Below are 25103 nucleotides of genomic sequence, written 5' to 3'. Positions count from 1 at the left end.
GGTCAAATGTCTTCTCACAGGAAAAGGGGCTTTTGTTTCCTTAGAAAAAGGGATTTTTGAGGAGCCAGCCCTGACAGCCTCAAATGGGTACCGAGGGCTGAGAAGTTTTCACCAGATTCACCTGTCCTTTTGTGACATTGAAAAAGTCATTTAACTATTAATCTTTTCTGTAATATAAAGAAAGGTATTTTATTTAAAGGAAGAAATGAAATATTTTAAGTATTAGAAAACTCCAAAGAAAAGGTGACACATGATTTCTTAAAAACAAATAGTTTAATTTCATTTTTATCTGGGAAAAAAATACAACTTTAAAATAAAATGACAAGCACTCTGACATGTCATCATGTGTCATTTTTTTTTTATGGTACTACATTTATTCAAAACGTGAAGATACAGAACCTTTATAAATTTCTGGAATCAAAGATTCCCACCTCAGATGAAAACAGATTGGTTATAAAATGTCAGCTCACTAAATATTCCATTCTTGTTCTTTGGGAGGGAATATCTTGTAGAAACACTATAAAATAAGGCAGAGTTTTGGGAATTCAATTATAAAATTTTAGGAAAAATATGTTAGGTCTTAAGTTCATTGACTATGGGGAGGTGCCTGCAAAGCCCATCAAGCAGTTCCAGAGCTCTGCTTTCTATACAGAGGAGCAGCTCTTCGTGAGCGTTTCAGACTCAGACCCCACCCCCTGCCCCAAGACAGGTTTTCCCAATTAGCATCAATCAGAAAAGAGTTTAACATACACAAATATTTCTGTAGTGCAATAAAAATGTGTCATTTTATAGTTTTAATTTGCGTTATGAAAATAAGTCTGTATACCAAGTAATACATATTTAATGAGTATGAATCATGTAAATTTGGTCATGGCATTTAAAGTTGGCTTTGGCTTTGAAGTATTTCAAAATTCATAGAAAATATTGAACTTCTAATAAAATAAATAAAACATTTTAATAATTGATATTAATTAACTTCAAAATTTCTTTGTATTTAATAATTAACTTCAAAATTTCTTTGCATTTTTCATTTGCTACTCAGTTTCAAAAGAGAAGTCACTTTCAGTAGTGTTCCAAAGTGAGTGATTGCACCTTCTATGATGTGAAAAAGTTGCTAAAGCTCCGATTGCCATGAGCTGTTGCTAAGTGCTGGACACAGTTGAAATTGTTTGCAACAAGACCGGCAGGAAATCCATCAGTGTCCTTTGGAGGGTCACTCTGAGCTCGTTACAAGGAAAGCTAGCGCAAACCGGTTCCCCTGTGACTTTCTGAAGAGCCACAGGCCGAGTGTGGCAGACTAAGTCACACTTGGTGGCAATGGCATCAGATGATGGCTCGAGAAGGGCAGTGTTGTCCCCATGTGCTTTCACAGGCTCTGAAGACCTGGGCACCATTCTGCCTAATACTGAAAGGACCGAGGGACTCAGCTGCCCTCAGGAATTCCAGATGAGGGGAGGGATGAAGCTTCAGGGCCCAGGCAGCGGGCGGCACTATTCGGGGGGCGGTCGGAGGCTCCGCAGCTTCATCTCGTCCAGTCCTTTCCAGTATTTAAAGTTGTTGTCAAGATGCTGCATTAACTCAGGCAGGTCTACAAAGGCTGGAGGAAGAGACAGGGCTGTGAGCTCCTTCCCAGCCACAGAGGTGGTTGGGCCATTTGAAGAAAGGGGGGGGCAGCGGGGACTCTCATCCTGCTGCATCCCGACCCCGGGTTCACTCAGGTCCACTCTGCTTTGGCCCAGTGGCTGCCCCCCCCGCCATTGCCCAGGGAGCTGACCACTCAGAAAAGGGAGTGAATCTGTTCCTGTGTGTGTGTGTGGGGGGGGTCAGGAAGGGAGTGAGCCCCCTCTGCTCCCAGCCCTGACTGGCTCTCCTGACTCCCCAGGGGCTTCACTTCCACCCCCCTCACAGCAGGTGGGGAACAGGCTGCAGGAAGCAGATGGAGGGGGGGTTGGCTGAGGCAGTGAACAGGAAGGGGGCTGGCGGGAAGAGCACCCAGGCCCCGGGTATCCTCAGGGAAGGCTCAGTCCTTCTCAATCCTCCCTAAGAGTCTGTTCTAGAAGCAGCTGCTCTATCCAGTCCCTAGCATGCAGCTCCCCATTTGCTTCTGAGGGCGATGCTGTAGGAGCGCTTACCGTCCCAAGCATCGAACATGTCGGTGATGAAGTAGTCGATAAAGGAGATCTGGGATTTGGGGATGCTGCAGGTGTTTCTGTCAAAAACTGGCATCACCACAGGTAAGTCCTGCCGCTTCTCCTCATCAGTCTGTAAAGCAGAAAATGCCCAAATTGAGACTCTGGGGCCTGGCTGTGCTCACAGAGCAGCCCCAGGAGCCAGTAGGGAGAAGCTGACCATCATACCAGCCAGAGATCCAGCTGGGCCACGACCAGGTGTCCCCAGGGTGGGGCGGCCTTGCACCAGGAGGGCCTGACGACGGCCCTATCCCACCCTTGCTTTTCTCAACCTAGAAGCTTCTGGCTGAAGCTCCTCAGTAAGAGCCTACTTGGCCTGTGATGTGCTTGGCTGCCAGTCCCCAACCAGCCATCCTTCCACCAAAAAGGTGTTTCCAGCCCCGGCGCCGGGTCTGCAAAGGTGACAAACCCCCCCCTTCCTAAAGAAGGATCTAGCGGCTGCTGCTCATCTTAGACAATTATTTTATTTGAAAAGTTCTGAACACCCTTGAGAGCCTTGAGGTAAAACAAGAAAAACAAACCTCTGAGCTGAGTAATTTTTATGTCTAGTCAGACTATTTCAGAACAGCTTCAGGATTCCAGAGAGATTTGCCAAAAAATGAAAATAAAGATCTGGGAAAAAGGTAGGTTTATCTTGAGAGATAAGGGAGCTAGTTTTTGTAAATCAGGTCTTGCTTTCACTGAAGTGTCCTGGAGAAAAGCGTGAGGGGAGGTCCACAGGGAGGCAGGGGCTTCCGGAGCCGGATGCGTGCCTGTGAGGGTCAGAGGGTCACACGGGGGCAGGTGACCAGAGGGCGGGAGAGCAGGGTCAGGGAGGTGGCCCAAGGCTCCATCAGCAGCTCATACAGAAGGGGAGGGGGTGGGGGGGAGGCGCGGTGCTCCCACCCCCCCTGGAGGGAAGAGCCTTCCCTCTGGGGCTCCCCTGGCACCTGGGACAGACAGCATGGAGTGGTAGGGCCTGTCGGGGGACGCCAGGGGTGCAGCAGGTGCCGTCGGCCGCCAGCAGTGCTGCGGAAGGGCGGGGCCGAGCGGACGAGTCCCTGGAGTGGCCGCCATCCGGCCGAGAGCCCAGGGGCTGAAGACCTGGAGAAAACTGCTCTCGGGGCTGGGAGCCCTCCGCACCCTGGCCACTCCTCCCCTTGGACCCATCCCAGGGGCAAGTTGAGGCCAGGAGCTGCTGCCTCTGTACCAGCCCTCTGGTGGCTGCTGTCCCCGCTGGGCCTGGGCTGCAGAGGCCCCCAACGACCACAGGCCCAGGCCCGGGAAGGGCGGCACCCCACAGCGCAGGCAGGGGGCTATCCCGGGGAGGGGCAATCTCCCCCTGAGGGCCACAGGTAGCCTCAGGGAGCTGTGCTCTGGGGCGGGGGCTCTCCTGGCAGAGGCTCGCTCAGTCCAGCAGTCCCGGCTCCAGGGTCTTTTCGGTCTGTGCTGCCCTTTCCGATGTGCACAGAAGCAGCTGACTTGCTGGGGGTCAGGGAGGTCCCTCATACTCCGGTTCTCTTGGGCCCAATGTGGCAGGTGCACAGGATGTTCCGGGCCCTTGTGTTTCCTGATGAGATTATCTGTGGCCCAAGCCCCCACCTAGGACACCTGTGAGCCTAGAAGCTTCCTTTCTGGGACCTGGTCCATGGGACAGCTGTCAGCACTGTGCTCCAAAGTACAACATGACAGATGTCTGGTGCTCACGCCCTACTTCCACTCAGAAGGCAGAGACACCATTTCACCTTGTCTTCATGCCTACGCACTCTTGCTACCCAAGATACTCAACACAGGTGGCTGGGAGGAATGGACACCTATTATAGGGGCCCCACCTGACCAGCTGTATACAAAAGAAACTGATTTAATGGCTTTAAATGTTCCAAGCCTTCATCAGTCACCACCATGCTGGCTAAAATAACCTAATGGGAACTCTGGAAAAGAGTCAAAAGTTACAGAAAAGGCCAGTCAAGAAAAGCCACATTCAAAGGGAGCCTGAGTGGCTCAGTCCGGTGTCTGCCTTTGGCTCAGGTCATGACCCTACAGTCCTGGGACTGAGTCCCGCATTGTGCTCCCTGCTCAGTGAGGAGACTGCTTCTCCCTCTCCCTCAGCCACTCCCCCTACTCATGCTCTCTAATGTTTTTAAAAAAGCCAAATTCAAAATGGTATAAAGTATCATGGCATCACCCTCGCCCCACCAGGTCCCTGGCACAATCTTGGTCGGGAAGCGGCAGCCCTGTTTCTAGCTGCTTCCCTTGAACTGGAGGGAGGAGAGCTGATCTTATTTACAAAATTCTAACCTGTCTGGTGGCTGCCCAAAGGACTGGTCTGTTTCCCCTAGCTTTGCTCTCTCATGCAAAAGCAATGGCTAGTGCTTGGGAAAGGTGTGTGTAGTTGACTGACACATAGACGCCAGGGGCAAGAGATTATCAGTGGAGACCTTCAGTAGGCCGTGTGAGGCCGCAAAGACAAGCTGGGAGAAGACACAGATGTTACACATTCAACAGCAGCAGTACATACAGTGGAAATGAGTGGACCACACATGGGCCTAGGCAAGATGTGCAGAAACAACCTGAAGGGAACTTCAGCTTTCATGTGGGGCTAAGCCCAGGGCTTGGAGTGCCTGGCTTATTAGTGAAACTTCTCCAGCACAGAGCAAACTGCAGACTGCAATGTGGGTTCCCCTGCCCCAGAGGGAAGACTGTGAGATGGGTTCCCCCCTACTGCACCATATCCAATTTTTAACACAAAGCCGAAGAAACAGGAAAGCAGGCTATTAAAAAAAAAAAAAAGGAAAATAAGCTAGCAGAAGCCATCCCTGAAGAAGCAGGCACTGGATTTATTAATGACTTTACAACAACCATCTTAAATATGCTCAAAGAGCAAAAGGAAAACATGGACAAAGGGCTAAAGGAAATCAGGAAAATGATATATGAACCAAATAAGAATAGCAACAAGAGAAATCATAAAAAGGACCCAAGCAAATTCCAGAGCTGAAAGATACAAAAAAAAAAAAAAAGATTTGAAAAATCCACCTGAGAGATTCAATAGGAAATATGAGCAGGTGGAAGAAAACAAAACAAAACAAATCTGAAGAAAGGACATTTGAAATTATCAAGTCTGAGAAGGAGAAAGAAAAATGACAAGAGCCTAAAGGACTTACAGGACATTATCAAATGGACCAATATATGCATTATCAGAGTCCAGTCAAGATGAAAAGGAGCAGAGGCTATCTGAAGAAAGACCTAAATCTATAAAACCAAGAAACTAAATGACTCCAAATATGGTAAACCCCAAAAGAACCATATTGTGACACATCATAACCAAACTGTCAAAAGCCAGAAACAAAAAAAATCATAAAAGCAGCAAGAGAAAAGTGACTTCTTACAAGAAATTCTCTGTAGAATGCTCAGCTGATTTCTTAGGAGAAGCCTTGGAGGCTGGTAGGCAGGGAAAGAAACGATGTGAAGTGCTAAAGGACAAACCTGTCAACTGAGATTCTTTATCTAGGAAAACTGTTCTTCAAAAATGAGGGAGAAATGACAGCACTCTCAGATAAACACTAAATGGGGAAGACTCATTAGCATTGGATCTGCCTTAAAGGAAATGCCAGAGGGAACTTGTCAGGTTGAAGTGAAAAGAAGCCAGACAGTAACTCCAAGTCATATGAAGCTGTAAAAATCTCCAGTAGAGATAATCACACAAGCAAATATTAAAAAGCAATATTACTGTTACAAATTTTAATTTGTACTTCCACTTTCTACAGGACCTAAAAGACATGCAGGGGATCCCTGGGTGGCTCAGTGGTTTAGCGCCTGCCTTTGGGCCAGAGCGCGACCCTGGAGTCCCGGGATCGAGTCCTGCGTCGGGTTCCTGGCATGGAGCCTGCTTCTCCCTCCTCCTGTGTCTCTGCCTCTCTCTCTCTCTCTCCGTCTCTCAGGAATAAATAAATAAAATCTTAAACACAGAAGGAATCAAATGTGCCACTACAAAAATATCAAACAAAACAGCAGGCAGTAAGGGAAGAAAATGAGGGACCAAAAAAGCTTTAAGACACCAAGAAAACAAGTAAAATGGCAAAAGTAAGTCCTTCCTCATCAGTAATTATTTTAAATGTAAGTGGATTAAACTCCCCAATCAAAAGGCATAGCTGGCAGAATGGACAAAAACCCTATCGAACTATACTCTGCCTATAAAATACTTTTTTCTTTTTTTGAAAATTTTAACAGAGCACAAGCAGGGGGAGCAGCAGAGGGAGAAGGAGAAGCAGACTCCTTGCAGAGAAGAGAGTCTGATGCAGGGCCAGATCCCAGGACCTTGGGACCATGACCTGAGCCAAAGGCAGAGGCTCAACCAATTGAGCCACCCAGGCGCCCCTACAAAAGATTTTCCATGCAAATAACCAACAGAGAGCTGAGATGGTTGTGCTATCAGACAAAATAAACTTTTAAGTCAAAAACAGGCACAGAGAAGGACATTATATATTGATAAACAGGTTAATTTACCAAGAAGATACAACAATTATAAGCTTATATGAACCAATCATCAGAGTTCCAAAATACATGAAGAAAACACTGACAGAACTGGAGGGAGAAATGGACACTTCTATAACCGTTGGAGATTTCAATACCACACTTTCAATAATGGATAAAACAGATCAATATGAGATCGAGAACTTGAACAATAAAAACCAATGGGACCTCACAGACATTAAGAGGACCTTCATCTAACAACACTTAGGGTATGTAATTTTTCTTAAGCACAAGTGGAACATTCTCTAAGATAAAATATATGTTAGGCCACAAAACAAGTCGTAATAAACATTTTAAAGATTAGAATCATACAAAGTACTTATTCTACTTGGAATGAAACTGGAAATCAATAGAAGTAACCTGGAAAATTCACAAGTATGTGGGAATTAATGCACTCTTTTTTTTTTTTTTAATTTATTTATGATAGGCACACAGTGAGAGAGACAGGCAGAGACACAGGCAGAGGAAGAAGCAGGCTCCGTGCACTGGGAGCCTGACGTGGGACTCGATCCCGGGTCTCCAGGATCACGCCCTGGGCCAAAGGCAGGCGCCAAACGGCTGCGCCACCCAGGGATCCCAAACAATGCACTCTTAAACAATCAACAGGCCAAAGAAGAAATCACAAGGAAAATTATAAAATACCTTGAGGCAAATGGAAATGAAAACATAACATCTAGAAAGTAATGGGATGAAATAAAAGTAGGGGTGACAGGGAAATTTATGGCTCTAAGTACTTACATTAAAAAGAAAACTCTCAACAACCTAACTTAAAGCTAGCAGAAATGAAGAACAGACTAGAACAGAGTAAAATAGAGAATAGAAATACAGAGAAAATCAATAAAACCAAAAGTTCTCTGAAAGTTCAACACAACTAAAAAATCTTTACTAGACAGATGAGGAAAAGAGAAGGTTCAAATTATTAAAAGCAGAAGTAATAGTGGGACAAAAGAACAAAATAAAGAAAAAAGTATGGACATTACTACCCATTTTACAGAAATAAAAGGATTATAAGGGGGTGCCATGAACAGTTGTACCTCAACAACATGGAGAACCTAGATGAAATTAACATTCTTAGAAACCTACAACCTACTAAGACTGAATTGTGAAGAAATGAGAATCTGAGTAGACCTATAACTAGTAAAGATGTTCAACTCAGTAATTAAAAACTTCCCAACAAAGAAATGCCCAGGACCAGACAGCTTCACTGGTGAATTCTACCAACCTCTTAAACAGAATTAACACCAATCCTTCTTAAACTCTTCCAAAAAAATTGAAGAGGACACTTCCTAACTCAACCTATGAGGCCAGCATTACCAATACCAAAGCTTGACAAAGACAGGACAAGAAAACCACAGATCGATATCCCTTATGAATACTGATGGAAAAATCCTCAACAAAATAGCAAACAGAATCCAGCAGCACATTAAAGGATCATGTGCTGTGACTAACTGGGATTTAGTCCAGTAACGCTAGGATGGTTCAGCATCTAAAATCAGTTGATATGATACACCATGTTAAAACAATGAAGGAAAACAAAACACATGATCATCAAAATTGTTAAATTTTATGTGTATTTGATCACATACACACAACACACACACCCCTCTTCTGCTAAACTGCTTCCCAAAGACGTTGTAGTGTTTTACACACCTATTACAGAATGAATCCCAGATGCTCCACAGCTTCATGAACATAGGTTGTCTTTTAAACTTCTAGCCACTCTAGTGGTGTATAGTAGTGTTTCACTGTGGTTCTAATGTGTATTTCCCTGATAACTAATGATGTTCAGCACTTTTCATACTTATTGACTGTTCCTACATCTCCTTTTGTGAAGTGTCCAAATATTTGGCCATGGGGCACCTGGGTGGTTCAGTTGGTGGAGTATCTGCCTTCTGCTCAGGTCATGCTCCCAGGGTCCTGGGATTGAGTCCCACATTGTGATCCCTGCTCAGTGGGAGCCTGCTTCTCCCTCTTCCTCTGCCTGCCACTCTCCCTGCTTGTGCTTATTCTCTGTTAAATAAAATCTTTAAAAAATTGGCCATTCTAAATTAGGTGGTTTATCTTTTTATTACTGAGCTATGGTTTCTTATATATCCTGAATATGGCTGTTTATCAGACAGGATTTGTGGATATTTTCTTCCAGTGTGGCTTGTTGTGTTTAGATGAGCATAATTTCTGAATTTTGATTCTCATTTTCCAAGTTTTCTTTTTATGGTGGTGGTTTTCTGTAACTATGAAGTATGTATCCACTTCTAAATGACCAAGGATATTCTCCTATGTTTTTCTTTAAAAGCTTTATGGTTTTAGGTTTTGTATTTAGTTCTGTGATCCACTGTGAAATGATATTCCTCTGGCATGAGGTAGAAGTTGTGGTTCATTTTTTGTTGGACAGAGCTATCTAAGTATTCCAATACCACAGGCTGAAAAATTTTTCCTTTCCCCACTGATTATAGAGATGTGGTCTATTTCTGGGACCTCTATATTATTCTTTTCCATCCATGCATCTGACATCTTAATGCAAATACCATATTGGCTTGATTAAGTTCTAAAGACAAACAGTGTAAAATTTCCAACTTTTTCAAGTTTGCTTTGCTTATTGAAGGTCCTTCACCTTTCCATATAAATTTTAGAATCAGTTTGTCAATTTCTACCAAAACAACAACAAAAACTCTCTCCCAAACAAAACAACCCTGCTGGGATTTTTATTGGAATTGCATTGATATGTACATCAATCTGGAGAAAACTACCGTAAAGATGAGCCTTTCAATCTGTAGACTTAGTATATCTCTATGTATTTTCAAGTGTTTTTTTTTTTTAATTTCTCAGCAATATTTTGTGGTTTTCAGTGTAAAGAACTAGACTTTTTATTAAATCTGTTCCTAGGGCAGCCCGGGTGGCTCAGCGGTTTAGCCCCTGCCTTCAGCCTAGCCTAGGATGTGATCCTGGAGACCCGGGATCGAGACCCACATCAGGCTCCCTGCATGGAGCCTGCTTCTCCCTCTGCCTGTGTCTCTGCCTCTCTCTGTGTGTCTCTCATGAATAAAAAAAAAAAAAAAAAAAAAAATCTGTTCCTAAACTTTATTTTTTTTTTAAGATTTTATTATTTACTCATGAGAATACACAGAGGATACAGAGAGAGAGAGAGGCAGAGGCACAGGTGGAGAGAGAAGCAGGCTCCATGCAGGGAGCCCGACGCTGCACCACCAGGGCTGCCCCCTAAACTTTAAATGGGATTAGGTTTTTACTTTCATTTTCCAATTGTTTTAGGCTAGTACAAAAATACTATTTATTTTTGTGTCTTAGGACGTTGCTAAATCAAATCCTTATTAAATAAGTGCTATTGTTTTGTATACTCCTTAGAGCTTTCCATATTAAAATATTGTGTCATCTGCAAATAGAAAAAATCTTGTTTTCTATTCTTTGTACCTTTTTTCTCTTGCTTGATTGCAATGCTAGGATAGCCGATAAGTATTCAATAGAGGTGGTACCTTTCCCTTGTTTCCAATCTTGAGAATGTATTCAATACTTCACCATTTTTATCAGTTGTAAGTTTTTGTAGATGCCCTTTTTAAAATAAGTTCCCTTCTATCCCTGGTTTGCTAAGTTTTTTTTTTTTTTTTTTGATGGGTGAATGTTGTTTTGTCAAATGCTTTTTCTGCATCTACTGAAATAATGTTTGTTCTCCTTTTTTTTTTTTTTTAATTTTTATTTATTTATGATAGTCACAGAGAGAGAAAGAGAGAGAGGCAGAGACATAGGCAGAGGGAGAAGCAGGCTCCATGCACCGGGAGCCTGATGTGGGATTCGATCCCGGGTCTCCAGGATCGCACCCTGGGCCAAAGGCAGGCGCCAAACCGCTGCGCCACCCAGGGATCCCTGTTTGTTCTCCTTTAATTGGGTATGGAGACTGTAATTCTTGATTTTCCTGTTGTGAAACTGACCTTACATTTTTTGGGAAAAACTCTAACTTATGAGACAGTATTTTTTCTATGTACTATTCAATCAAGTATCTCTGCATCTATGTTCATGAAGATAATGGACTGTAATTTGCTCCTGGTATTGTCTTTATCAGGTTTAGATATCAGGATAATAATGGCTTCACAAAATGAGCTGCAAAGTGTTTCCATTCCTTTTTTTTTTTTTTTTTTAAAGTAGGCTCCATGCCCAACGTGGGGCTTGTACTCACGACCGGGGAGGATCAAGAGTCACATGCTCTACAGACTGAGACAGCCAGGCACCCTCCCTGCCTCTGCCTCTATCTTTTTTTTTTTTTTTAATGCCTCTATCTTTTGATACTATTTTGTAAGACTGGTATTATTTTTGCCTTAAATGTTTGATAGAAGTCTTCAGTGAACCCATTTGGGTCAAGAATTTGCTTTGTGGGAAGATCTCTAATAGTAAATTTTGATGAATTAATACAGGGCTTCTCGTGTGGTTGTTTTATCTTGTCAGTTTGGATAAACTAGTTTTTAAGGCATTTAAGTTGTCAAATTTATTAGTGTAAAAACTCACACCTTAAAATTATCCTTTTAATATCTGTAAGATTTATTATGACAATACCTCTTTCATTCCTAATATTGGTTATTTGTGTTTTCTTTCTCTTCTTGATTATTCCAGTTAGATAGTGGGAAATTTTGTTAATTTTCTCAACCAACTTTTGGCTGTTAATTTTTCTCCATTTCCTAATTTTCTTGCTCTTAAATAGGATTTTTTTTTCCTCTATGCTTTATCCTTTCTAGTTTTTTTTTTTTTTTTTAAGATTTTATGTATTTATTCATGAGAGACACACAGAGAGAGAGGCAGAGACTTAGGGAGAGGGACAAGTAGGCTCCATGTAGGGAGTCCGATGCAGGACTCCATCTGGAGACTCCAGGATCATGCCCTGGGCTGAAGGCAGACGCTCAACTGCTGAGCCACCCAGGTGTCCCTCCTTTCTAGTTTCTTTTTTTTTTTTTTTTTAAGATTTATTTATTTATTTATGATAGACACAGAGAGAGAGAGCGAGATAGGCAGAGACACAGGCAGAGGGAGAAGCAGGCTTCATGCTGGGAGAGCCCCACATGGGACTCAATCCCGGGACTCCAAGATTGTGCCCTGGGCCAAAGGCAGGCGCCAAACCGCTGAGCCACCCAGGGATCCCCCTACTTTCTAGTTTCTTAAAGTAAAACTTAAGTCATTAACTTTTCTTATTTTCATTTTATTTTTTTCATCCTTGTAACTATACTCTTTAATCCCCACTCACCTCCCCTCTGCTCACCGTCAGTTTGTTCTCTATTCTTAAGCGTCTGTTTCTTAGTTTGTCTCTTTTTTCCCTCTGCTCATTTGTTTTGTTTTTAAAATTCCACATATGAGTGAGATCATATGTATCTGTCTTTCTCTGGCTTATTTTATTCAGCACTATACTATTTAGTTTTTTTTTTTTTTTTTTTTTTTTTTTTAAGATTTTGTTTATTCATGAGAGAGAGAGAGAGAGGCAGAGACACAGAGGGAGAAGCAGGCTCCATGCAGGGAGCCTGACATGAGACTTGATCCCGGATGTCTGGGATCAGGCCCTGGGCTGAAGGTGGCGCTAAACCGCTGAGCCACCGGGCTGCCCCTATTTAGTTCTTTCCATGTTGTTGCAAATGGCAAGATTTCATTTTTTTTTTAAAGATTTTGTTTATTTATTCATGAGAGACACACAGAGAGAGGCAGAGACACAGGCAGAGGGAGAAGCAGGATCCATGCAGGGAGCCTGACATGGGACTCGATCCCAGGTCTCCAGGATCACACCCTGGGCTGAAGGCAGCACTAAACCGCTGAGCCACCCGGGCTACCCGATTTCATTTTTTATAGCTGAATAATATCCCATTGTATGTATGTACCCCATCTCCTTTATCCATTCATCTACTGAGGGACACCTGGGGTACTTCCACAGTTTGGCTATTTGTAGACAATCCTGCTATAAACATAGGGTGCATGTGTCCTTTTAAATTAGTGTTTTTGTATTTTATGGATAAATATCCAATAGTGCAATTCTTGGATCACAGGGTAGTTCTATTTTTCTTTTTAGAGGAACCTCCATATTTTTTTCCATAGTGGCCACAACAGTTTGCATTCCCACCAACAGGGCAGGAGGGTTCCTTTTTCTCCACATCCTCACCAAGGCTTGTTTTTGTGTTTTTGATTTTAGTCATTCTGACAGGTGGTAAGACGATACCTCATTGTCGGTTGGATTTGCATTTCCCTGATGATGAGTGATATCGAATATCTTTTCATGTACCTGTTGGTCATCTGTATGTCATCTCTGGAGAAATGTTTGTGTCTTCTGCTCATTTTAAAATTACATTATTTGTTGTTTTGGGTACTGAGTTGTATCAGATTCTTATATATTTTGGATACTAACCCTTTATCAGACATGCCATTTGCAAATATCTTCTTTAATTCTGTAGGTTGCCTTTTAGTTTTACTGATTGTTTCCTTTGCTGTGCAGAAACTTTTTATTTTAATGTAGCCCCAATAGTTTATTTCCCTAGCCTCAGGAAACATACCTAGAAAAATGTTTCTATGGATGACTATTGATGATGTCAGAAGGATTACTAACATGTGCTCTCTTCAAGGATTTTTATAGTTTCAGGTCTTTAATTCATTTTGAGTTGATTTTTGTGTATAGTGAAAGAAAGTGTTCAGTTTCATTCTTTGGCATGTGGCTGTCCAATTTCCCCAACACCATTTGTTGAAGAGACTTTTTCCCATTGTATTTTCATTCCTCCTTTGTTGAAGATTAACTGAACATTCAATTGTGGGTTTATTTCTGGGTTTTTTGCTCTATTCTACTGATCTGTCATTTTTATTCCAACACCATACTGTTTTAATACTATCACTTTATAATTGAAATCTGGAATCATGACACCTCTAGTTCTTCCTTTTTCAAGATTGCTTTGGCTATTCAGGATCTTCTTTCATCCCATACAGATTTTAGGATTGTTTGTTCTGTGAAAAATGCTGTTGATATTTTGATAGAGACTGCATTAAATCTGTAGATTGCCTTGGGTAGTATAGACATTTTAACAATATTTTTTCTTCTAGTCCATGAGCACGGAATGACTTTCCATTTCTTTGTGTTGTCTTGAATTTCTTTCACTAGTGTTTTATAGTATTCAGAGTATATTAACTGACAGGTCCTTCACCTCTTTGGTTAAGTTTACTCCTAGATATGGTTTTTGGTGCAATTCTAAGTGGGATTGTTTTATTATCTGAACCAGGGATTATTCAGAAGTGGACTGTTCAATTTACAAATACTTGGCATTTATCTAGATACATTACTGTTACTGAGTTCTGATTTGATTCCACTGTGGCTACAGAATATATTCTGTATGATTTCAGGTCTTGTAAATTTGCTGAATAATTTCGGTGTCCCCAGCATATGATGTACTTAATATATATTCTACCCACTTAGGGTGTAGTATTTTATGAATATTTAACTAAGGTAAGGTGACTGAAATAACAGAAAAACAGATAATCCAGATACTATCAATCTGGATGTTCTCTCAATTACTGAAAGTGTTAAAATATTCAAATGCGACTACAGAATTGTCTACTTCTCTGTCAATTTTGCTTCATTTATTTTGAAGTTCTGTTATTAGGTGCATATACATTTATGGTTATTATGTTTTCCTATAGAACTGACCCTTTATCATTTTGAAGTGTCCAGTTTATCTCTGGTAATATTTTTTTTTCTGGTAATATTTTCTATCTTGATATCTATTGTTTGAGATTAATATAGCCACTCAAGTATGTTATGTTTACAACTTGCATGATCACTTTTTCCATCCATTTCTGTCTTTGCATGAATCTGTTCCTTTTATTTTAAATGTCTTTTGTATACTGAATGTAGTTGGCTTTATTTTATTTTTTTAAAGATTTTATTTTTATTTGTTTATTCATGAGAGAGACACAGAGAGAGAAGCAGAGACACAGGAAGAGGGAGAAGCAGGCTCCCTACAGGGAGCCTGATGCAGGACTTGATCCCGGGGCCCCGGGATTACGCCCTGAGCCAAAGGCAGACGATCAACAGCTGAGCCACCTGGGCATCCCTGTTTCTTTTTAAAATTGAGGTATAATCGATATACAACATGATTCTGTACTTGTATATACTGCAAAATGCTCACCAAAATAGAACTAGTAATCTGTTGTATCTACGAGCTTTTTTCTTTTCTTTTCTTTTCTTTTTTTTTTTTTTTTAAGATTTTAGTTATTTATTCATGAGAGACAGAGAGAGAGAGAGGCAGAGACACAGGCAGAGGAATAAGCAGGCTCCATTCAGGGAGCCTGACGTGGGACTCGATCCCAGGTCTCCAGGATCACACCCTGGGCTGAAGGTGGCATTAAACTGCTGAGCCACCCGGGCTGCTGCTATGAGCTTTGTTTTTAAGATTCCAAATGTGAGATCATACAGTACTTGTCTTTCTCTGGTTTATTTCCACTTAGCATAATGCTCTCTCAAGTTCCATCCATGTTATCACAAGTGCCAAGATTTCATTCTTTAAGGTTGAATAATATTTCACTGTATATAGATACCATGTCTTTTTTACCCATTCATCCATTTATTTACACAGGTTATTTCCATATCTTGGCTACTGTAAGCAGTGCTGCAGGGACCCTGGGGATGCATATGTCTTTTTGAGTTAGTGTTTCATTTTCTTCAAATAAATACTCAGAAGTTAAATAGCTTGACCATATGATGTTTCTTATTTTCAGAGTAACCTCCACAGTGTTTTCTAGTGGCTGCACCAATTTACATTCTTCTCAACAATAATGCTTGTGATTTTCTTTTTGTTAACAGTCATTCTGACAGGTGTAAGGTAATATCTCCTTGGGTTTTGGTACTTTTCATCCCATCCTGAGGATTCAAGTTTGTATCTTGTTATTCTTTCCTTTCAGCTTTAAAAACGTCCTTTAGCATTTCTTCTATTGCAGGTTTACTGGTGATGAACTGTTAGCTTTTCCTTATTTGACAATGTGCTTATTTCCCCCTCATTCTTGAAGGATATTTTCATTGGATACAGAATTCTGGGTTGACAGTTGTGTCCTAACAGCAAGTTAAAGATGTTATTCCAGTGTCTTCTGGCCTTCGTATTTTCTTTTTGTTCTTAAAAAATTCAAGTATAAATAATGTAGTGTAATATTCCTTTCAGGTGCAGTTTGGTGATTCAACAGTTCTGTATACTACTAAGTGCTCATCATGAGAAATATACTTTTTTTTTTTTTTAAGATTTGTTCATGAGAGAGAGAGAGAGAGAGAGAGAAACAGGCAGAGACTTAGGCAGAGAGAGAAGCAGGTTCCTTGCAGGGAACTAATGTGGGACTTGATCCCCAGACCCAGATCACTCCCTGAGCCAAAGGCAGACGCTCAACCACTGAGCCACCCAGGCATCCTGAGAAATATACTCTTAATTCCTTTTATCTATTTCACCCATCCTCCCTCCCACCTCCCCTCTGGTAACCATATTTGTTCTATAAAGTCTTTTTTTTTTTTTTCACTTAGATTTCACACAGGAGTGGAATCATACTGGTATTTGTCTTTCTCTGACTTATTTTACTCAGCATTATGCTCTCTAGCTCCATGTTGTAAATGGCAAGATCTCATTCTTTAAGGCTGAGTAATATTCCATTTTATACATATATACTACTACCTTATCCATTCATCTATTTATGAACACCTCAGTTGCTTCCATATTTTGATTTATTGTAAATGATGCTACAATAAACAAAGAGGCACATATAACTTTTCAAATTAGTGTTTTCTTATTTCTTGGGTAAATACCCAGTAGTGGAATTGCTGGATCATGTAGTAATTCTATTTTTCATTTTTTGAGGAACCTCCATATCATTTTCCACAGTAGCTGCATCAGTTGGCATTCCCACCAACAGTGCACAAGGGTTCCTTTTTCTCCGTATCTTCACCAACACTTGTCATGTTATTTTAGCCATTCTGACAGGTGTGAGATGACATCTCATTGTAGTCTTGATTTGCATTTCCCTAATGAGGAGTCATGCTGATCATCTTTTCATGTGCCTGTGGGCCATCTCTTCTTTGGAGAAATATTCATTCTTCTGCCCATTTTTAAAATGGTTTTTCTTTTTCTTTCTTTTAAAGATCTTTAAAAATTTATTTATTTATGAAAGACACAGAGAGGCAGAGACACCGACAGAGGGAGAAGCAGGCTACATGCAGGGAGCCCGACATGGGACTTGATCCCAGGACTCCAGGATTAGGCCCTGGGCCGAAGGCAGGCACTAAACTGCTGAGCCACCCAAGCGTCCAGGGATTATTTTTTTCTTTCTTTCTTTTCTTTTTTTTTTTGGTATTGAGCTGTACAAGTTCTTTATATATTTTGGATATTAACCCTTTATGGGAGGTCATTTGCAAGTATTTTCTCCCATTCCACAGGTTATCTTTTATTGTTTGCTGTGCAAAAGATTGATTGATTGATTTCAAACCGTTTTATTATGGGGCTTCAGGGTAAAGGTGGGAGGGGAGGAGGGCAGGAAGATCCGACGTCCTCGGCACAGTCCCGCATCACAATCCACAAAAAAGCTGTGCAGAATCTTTTAATTTTGATGAAGTCCCAATAATATATTTTGCTTTTGTTTCATAGAAGACATACCTAGAAAAATATTGTTATAGCTGATGTCAAATAAATTACTGCCTATATTCTCTTCTAGGATTTTAATGGTTTTAACTCTCACATTTAGGTCTTTTTTTTTTTTTTTTTAAGATTTTATTTATTTATTCATGAGAGACAGAGAGAGAGGCAGAGACACAGGCAGAGGGAGAAGCAGGCTCCATGCAGCGAGCCTGATGTGGGACTCGATCCCGGGTCTCCAGGATCACACCCTGGGCTGAAGGCGGCGCTAAACCACTGAGCCACCTGGGCTGCCCCATTTTAGGTCTTTAATACGTTTTGAGTCTACTTTTCTGTATAGTTAAGAAACAGCCCAATTTCATTCTTTTCCATGTAGCTGTCCTATTTTCCCATCATCAACTGTTGAAGAGACGTTTTCCTATTGCATATTCTTGCCTCCTTTGTTAAAGATTAATTGACCATAGAATGGTGGCTTTATGTCTGGGTTCTCCTGTTCTGTTGATCTATGTCTGTTTTTGTCCCAGTATTATACTGTTTTGATTACTTTAGCTTTGTAGTGTATCTTGAAATCTGGGATTGTGCAATATCTCCCAGTTTTGTTGTTCTTTTTCAAGACTGCTCTGGCTATTCAGGGTCTTTTGTGGTTCCATATAAATTGTAGGCCTATTTGTCCTACTTCTGTGAGAAATACTGTTGGCATTTTGATGGGGGTTGTGTTAAGTCTGTAGATTGCTTTGGGGAGCATGGACATTTTAACAATATTCTCTAAACCCAGGAGCATGGAGTATTTTTCCATTTGTGTTATCTTCAATTTCCTTCATCAGTTTTCTACAGCTTTCAGAGTACACGTTTATCATGCTAACTTCGGCAGCACATATACTAAAATTGGAACCATACAGAGAAGATTAGCATGGCCCCTGCACAATGATGACAGGATACACATTTATCATCTCCCTGGTTAAGTTTATTCCCAGGTATTTTATTACTTTTGGTGCAACTATAAATAGGATTTTCTTTTTCTGCTACTTCATTATTAGTGTATAGAATTGCACTGGATCTCTGTACAATAATTTTGTATTCTGTAACCTTACTGAATTCATTTATCAGGTGTAGTTTCTTGATGGAGTCTTTAGGGTTTTCTTTATATAGTATATATCATGTCATTTACAAATAAAGTTTTACTTCTTTCTTACAGATTTGGATGCTTTTATTTCTTTTTCTTGTCTGACTGCTGTGGCTGGGACTTATGGTACTATGTTGAATTAAAGCAGTTAGAGTGGGCATCCTTGTTTTGTTACTGATCTTGGGGGAAAGCTTTTAGTTTTTCACTACTGAGTATGAAGTTAGCTGTGTGTGTGTTTTTTTTTTTTTTTTTTTAAGATTTACTTATTTATCTGAGAGCAAGTGAGCACAAGTAGGAGGGGCAGAGGGAGAGAGAATCTCAAGGAGACTCTGCACTGAGCACAGAGCCCCAATGTAGGGCTTGATCTTACAACTCTGAGATCATGATCTAAGCTGCAACCAAGAGTTGGCACTCTGTACCAACTGCTTCATCCAGGCACCCCAGCTGTGGGCTTTTCATATATGGCCTTTATTTTGTTGAGGTTTATTCCCCCTAAACCTACTTTGTAGAGGTTTTTTTTTTTTTTTTTTTTTTTTTTTTTTTTTTTTTTTAATTTTATTTATTTATGATAGTCACAGAGAGAGAGAGAGAGAGAGGCAGAGACACAGGCAGAGGGAGAAGCGGGCTCCATGCACCGGGAGCCCGATGTGGGATTCGATCCTGGGTCTCCAGGATTGCGCCCTAGGCCAAAGGCAGGCGCCAAACCGCTGCGCCACCTAGGGATCCCTGTAGAGGTTTTTTTTTAAAAAAAGATTTTATTTATTTATCCATGAGAGACACACAGAGAGAGGCAGAGACACAGGCAGAGGGAGAAGCAGGCTCCATGCAGGGAGCCTAACATGGGACTACATCTCGGGCCTCCAGGATCACGCCCCGGGCCGAAGCTGGCGCTAAACCACTGTGCCACCTGGGCTGCCCTGTAGAGGGTTTTTAATCATGAATGGATGTCCTATTCTGTCAGATGCTTTTTCTGCATGATTGAAATGATCATATGGCTTTTATATACTTTCTCTTGTTGACATGATATATCATATTAATTGATTTGCAAATACTGAACCACCCTTGCATCTCAGGAATGAATCCCCCATGATGGTGGTGAATGAATTTTTGAATATATTGTTATTTAGATTTGGTTTGCTAATACTTTGTTGAGGGTTTTGCCTCTATGTTCACTGAGATATCAGCCTGTAGTTCTCTTTTATTTTGTAGTGTCTTGATCTAGTTCTGGTATCAGGGTAATGCTGGCCTCCTAGAATGAATTGCTCTCCTTCCTCTTCAATTTTTTGGAATAGTTTGGGAAGAGGAGCTGTTCACTCTTCTTGAAATGTTTGGCAGAATTCACCTATGAAGCTGTCTGGACCTGGACTTCTGTTTGGAATTTTGTGACTATTGATTCAATTTCATTGCGGGCAGTCTGTTAAAATTTTCTATTTTTCTTGGTTCAGTTTTGGGAGGTTATATGTGTCCAGGAATTTATTTTTTCTAGATTGTTCAATTTGTTGACATATAATTTTTCATAATATTCTCATAATGCTTTATATTGCTGTGGTGGTGTTTCTCTTTCTGATTTTGAGTCCCCTCCCCCTCTTTTAACTGAGTCTGGCTAAAGGTTTAGCAATTTTGTTGATCTTTTCAAAGAACCAGCTCCTGGTTTCATTGATTTTAATGGTTTTTGTTTTGATTTTATTTCTGCTCCAATCTTTACTATTTCCTTCCTTCTGCCGGTTTTGGGTTTTGCTTTTTCTTCTTTTTCTTGCTCCTTTAGGTGTAAGGTTAGGTTGAGCTTTTTCTTGGTTCTTGAGGGAGGCCTGTATTGCTATAAACTTCACTCCTAGAACAGCTTTTGGTGTATCCAAATTTTGGACCATTGTGTTTTCATTTTCATTTGTCTCCATGCATTTTTAAAAATTTCCTCTTTGATCTTGGTTGACCCATTCATTGTTTAGTAACATGGTTTTTAACCTCCATGTATTTGTGTTCTTTTCCAGATCTTCTCCTGTGGTTGATTTCTAGTGTCACAGCTTTGTGGTTGGAAAAAGATGCATAGCATTACTTCAATTTTTTGAGGTTTTTTGCCCAATATGTGATTTTTTTCTGGAGAATGTTCCATGTGCACTTAATATATTCAGAACATTCCATCCTAAAACATATCTGTTAGATTCACCGGGTCTAATGTGTCATTCATAGCCATTGTTTTGTTAATTTTCTGTTTGGATGATCTATCCATTGATGTTAAAGTCCCCTACTGTTATCGTATTACTATTGATTACCACCATTGTTATTAGCTGCCTTATGTGTGCCCATGTTTGGTGCACAAGTATTTATAATGGTTACATCTTGTTGGATTGTTTCCTTTATGATTATATACTGTCCTCCTTTGTTTCTTGTTATAATATTTTGTTTTAAAGTCTATTTTGTCTTATACAAGTACTGCTACCCTGGCTTTTTTTTCACACCTATTTGTATGATAAATGTTTTTCTGCATGTATTCACTTTCAGTCTGCATGTATTTTTAGGTCTGAAATGAGTTTTTTGTTGGCAGCAAGATGGGTTTTGTTTTTGGATCTAGCCCATCCATCCTAGGTTTTCTCATTGTCTAGTTCATTTACATTCAAAATTATTGATGGGTACATATTCACTGCCACTGTGTTACTTATCTTATGGTGGTTTTTTTATTCTTTTCTGTTCCCTTCTTCCTTTGCTCCCTTCTCTAACCATTAGTTGGCTTTGTTTGGTGAGATACTTGGATTCCTTTCTCTTTACTTTTTGCTTATTGGCAGTTTTTGATTTGTGGTTACTATTAGGTTATATATAACACCTTATGCATATAGAAGTCTATATTAAGTTGATGGTCACTTAAGTTTGAACCTCTTCTGGGATGCCTGGGTGGCTTTGCCTTTGGCTCAGGGCATGATCCTGGAGTCCTGGGATCGAGTCCCACATCGGGCTCCCTGCATGGAGTCTGCTTCTCCCTCTGCCTCTCTCTGTCTCTTGTGAATAAATAAATAAAATCTTAAAGTTTGAACCTCTTCTAAAAACACTAAATTTTTATTACTTTCTTCCCCACATTTTAGGTATATGGTGTTATATTTTACATCCTTTGGTGAATCCACTGATAGATTTTTATAGATATATTTAATGTTATTGCTTTTGTGCTTCCTACATTTCTTACTCCTGCTATGGTCTTTCCTTTCAAAGAATTCTCTTTCATGTTTCTTGTAGGGCTGCTTGAGTGGTGATGAATTCTTTTGGCCTACAAAGTTTCTGTTGAAAAATCAGCTGATAACCTTATGGGGTTTCCCTTTTATGTAACTATTTTATTTTGCTGCTTTAAAAATGCTCTAAAGATTACTATTTTTTTTTTTTGCCATTTTAATTACTATGTGTCTTGGAATAGGCATCCTTTGATTGATTTTGTTGGGGCCTCTCTGTGTCTCCTGGATCTGGATTTCTGTTTCCTTCCCCAGATTCAAGTAGTTTTCTGCTATTTCTTCAAACAAATTTTCTACCCCCTTTTCTTTCTCTCCCTCTTCTAAGGTCCCTATAATGAAATGTTATACTTGATGGTGTCACTGAGTTCCTTCAATCTATTCTCAGTAGTCTTTTTCTTCTTTCTTGTGTTCAGCTTGATTGCTTTCCATTACTCTGTCTTCCAGGTCACTGATCTGTTGTTCTCCTTCCTCTGTTTATTCCTGTTAGTGTATTTTATTTTATTTATTTTTATTTATTTTTAAAATTATTTTATTTTTTAAAGATTTTATTTATTTACTCATGAGACACACAGAGAGAGAGAGAGAGAGAGAGAGAGAGAGAGAGAGAGGCAGAGACACAGGCAGAGGGAGAAGCAGGCTCCATGCAGGAAGCCCGATGCGGGACTTGATCCTGGGACTCCAGGATCATGCCTCGGGCTGAAGGCAGACACTAAACCACCCAGGGATCCCCTGGTAGTGTACTTTAAATTTTAGTTACTGAGTTCTTTCTCTCTGACTGGTTCTTTGTTTTTTTTTTTTTTTTTTTAATTTTTATTTATTTATGATAGTCACAGAGAGAGAGAGGCGCAGAGACACAGGCAGAGGGAGAAGCAGGCTCCATGCACTGGGGGGCCCGATGTGGGATTCGATCCCGAGTCTACCAGGATCGCGCCCTGGGCCAAAGGCAGGCGCCAAACCGCTGCGCCACCCAGGGATCCCCTGGTTCTTTGTTTTCTATCTCACTGAGGTCTCTCTGAGTTAGCTCCCTAGTTAGCATTTTTATCACCATTATTTTAACTTCTCCATCGAGCATGTTATCTTTGTTCTACTCAGATCTCCTGTGCTTCTGTCTTGTTCCTTCATTTGGGACATGCTCCTCTGTCTCCACATTTTTTAGCTCTCTGTTTGGAAATTCAGCTAAAAGTAATGGCCTTATGAAGAAGAGGTCCTGTAGTACCCTGCAGTGCAGTGTCCCCTGTTCACCAGAACCTGGTACTTCAGGGTTATCTCCTCTGTGCGTTGCTGGGCTATGTTTGTCTACAGTCCAGTTGTCTGAAATGGCTATCTCTGCCTATTATGGGTAGGTTTGGTCCCTACGTTGTTAGTGGGCCTGTCTTGTGCTATAGTTGAACTGGTATGTATGGTTTTCTTACCCTCTCCCTGGGGCAGGAGTCACTTTGGGGTGGTGCTGACCCCAATCCAGGTTTTTTGCACACTGCTATGCTCATGGCACTGATTTGGATGGACTCCTGCTAAAGGCATTTTGAAGGGGGAAGGGGTACTGGAGAATGCAGGGGCAAGGTGTTAGCAAGATTTGTGCCTGGTCTGCTGTAGGTGGGGACTGGAGCCACTCTGGAAAACTTCTGGTGAGGCCGGTTGGGAAGGGTCAGGTCCACAGATGAGTGTGGAAACAGGGTGGGGTCTGCATAAGTCTGCTGGGGGAGGAGATCTGGAACCAAGACAGGCCAGAGGTGGTATATCCACAGAACGTGGGACTGGGGCCTCCTATCAGCAAGTTAGGTAGTATTCCAGTCATGCTGATTCTCACAGGTGTCCAGTGTATCTGGGCTGAGGGGTGGGGGAAGGAAATTGTACCCAGCAGCTCTTGGTTTTGGAGAAGTTTCCAAAGATCCCTCCCCTTCCACCACTGGCTCTGAGATTAGTTAAAAAAAAAAGCTCCCTCCAAACTGCTATTTCTACACTATAGGTCTGTGGAACTGTTTTGTTGTTTTTTTTTTTTTTTTTTTTTTAAGATTTTTTTTTTATTGGTGTTCAATTTACTAACATACAGAATAACACCCAGTGCCCGTCACTCATTCACTCCCACCCTCTGCCCTCCTCCCCTTCTACCACCCCTAGTTCGTTTCCCAGAGTTAGCAGTCTTTACGTTCTGTCTCTGTTGTTTCTAAGGGTGGGAGCTCAGTTTCCTCTGGTGGTCTGCCTGCCTCAGAGCTGAGCCCGCCGAGTTAAAAAAAAATTTTTTTTAAAGCTTTATTTATTCACTTGTGAGAGAATGGGTGAGCATAGGGTTAGTGGGGTATATGGTGAGGAGGGAGAAACTGAAGCAGACTCCTTGCTGAGTGTGGAGCCTGACATGGGGCTTGATCCCACAACCCTGAGAAAACCAAGAATCAGGTCATAAGCCCTATTGATTTTAAGAACTTGAGAAGTTAAACCTCTCTGTTTTACAAAGCCAGATGTTATGGAGATTTGTCTTCCTGGTGTGGAGTTTGCCCCCTCCCCTCTCTGTGCCTGCAGTATCCTCCCTACTGTGGATGGTCCTACAGGTCAGTTAGGCTCCTTCATGGTGTCTATGCCCTTCCTATCCTCTTGGATACAGCCACATTCTCTACATTTAGCTGTGTAGAGTCTTTTCTGACAGTCTTCAGGTCATTTATACTGCTGTGGGTATTATCTAGGTGTATCCATGGATAAGGTATGCTTAAGATTCTCCTATTTCCCCATTTTCTGCAGAAGTCCTTCTTCTCTGGCTTTCATAGTTTGACATGCAGTCAGAAGAATGAGAATCATTGTTCTCTTATAAGTTGCGTTTCATTTTTTTCTGGAAGGCTTGGAGCTGCTTGACCATGACTGAGCATAGATGAGGGTGTGTTGTGTTTCTTAAATCTGTATGTATATGCTTTCAGTAAATTTGTAAAACCTTTAGCCATTGTATTTTCTAATTTTTTTTTCTGTCCCAGAATAATTTTTCCTACCAAGAGAGAATATGAAGGGTAGACTACAATGTAAAATACTGTTGGGAGAAAACTGTTAACCCCAGATTCTACAGCCAGTGAAGATATTTCTGTAAGAAGGCAAATACATTTTCAGATAAGGGAAAAACTAATCGAATTCATTACCAGTAAGCCTGTGATATGAGTGTTATGCCCCTTACCTCTAATGGTCTTACTGTATTTCTCTCTCTTAAGGAGCCTAAGAGGCTGTATCTCACCTGAGAAAAATATTCTTCTGAGATGCGTGCGGCCCACTCAATGCACTGCTCTAGGGGTCGGCAGGGATTGGACACATCCGCACATTTAATCAGCATCCGTTTAATCAGAGTCCGGTTCTCTGGACTTCTAAGCATAGTGTTTATGGCTTCTTCATCTCTATTCACTTCCTAAAACAGAAGACAAGTTCAAAGCAATCAAAGTGGGTTTTCTGGTACCAAGCCCTGTCTTCT

At 41.0% G+C, this 25103-nt stretch overlaps 1 protein-coding gene and 1 non-coding gene across 9 annotated transcripts in view; one reads left to right on the top strand and one right to left on the bottom strand.

The window, feature by feature from the left end:
- Positions 1-254: 254 nt before the first annotated feature.
- The window catches only part of PDE8A (phosphodiesterase 8A), a 157274-nt gene continuing 132425 nt past the window's right edge, over positions 255-25103 (bottom strand). For 7 of the 8 annotated variants that reach the window (XM_035714371.2, XM_025437723.3, XM_025437724.3 and 4 more), the window contains 3 exons: positions 24873-25040; positions 2133-2262; positions 255-1597 (listed from right to left, as the gene is read on the bottom strand). In XM_035714371.2, the coding sequence (XP_035570264.1) occupies positions 1491-1597; positions 2133-2262; positions 24873-25040 (405 nt within the window). In that variant the 3' untranslated portion in view covers positions 255-1490. Of the gene's footprint in view, positions 1598-2132; positions 2263-10575; positions 17348-24872; positions 25041-25103 lie in introns of those variants that run through there. The other variant, XM_049108493.1, reaches the window with a different exon arrangement.
- LOC112654256 (U6 spliceosomal RNA) lies at positions 18182-18288 on the top strand. Its single transcript, XR_003132905.1, has one exon. It is a non-coding gene; the product is annotated as a U6 spliceosomal RNA (small nuclear RNA).

Source organism: Canis lupus, chromosome 3 (assembly GCF_003254725.2).
Source record: "Canis lupus dingo isolate Sandy chromosome 3, ASM325472v2, whole genome shotgun sequence".
Taxonomy (NCBI): Eukaryota; Metazoa; Chordata; class Mammalia; order Carnivora; family Canidae; genus Canis; species Canis lupus.
This window is presented reverse-complemented; position numbering and strand designations above follow the sequence as displayed.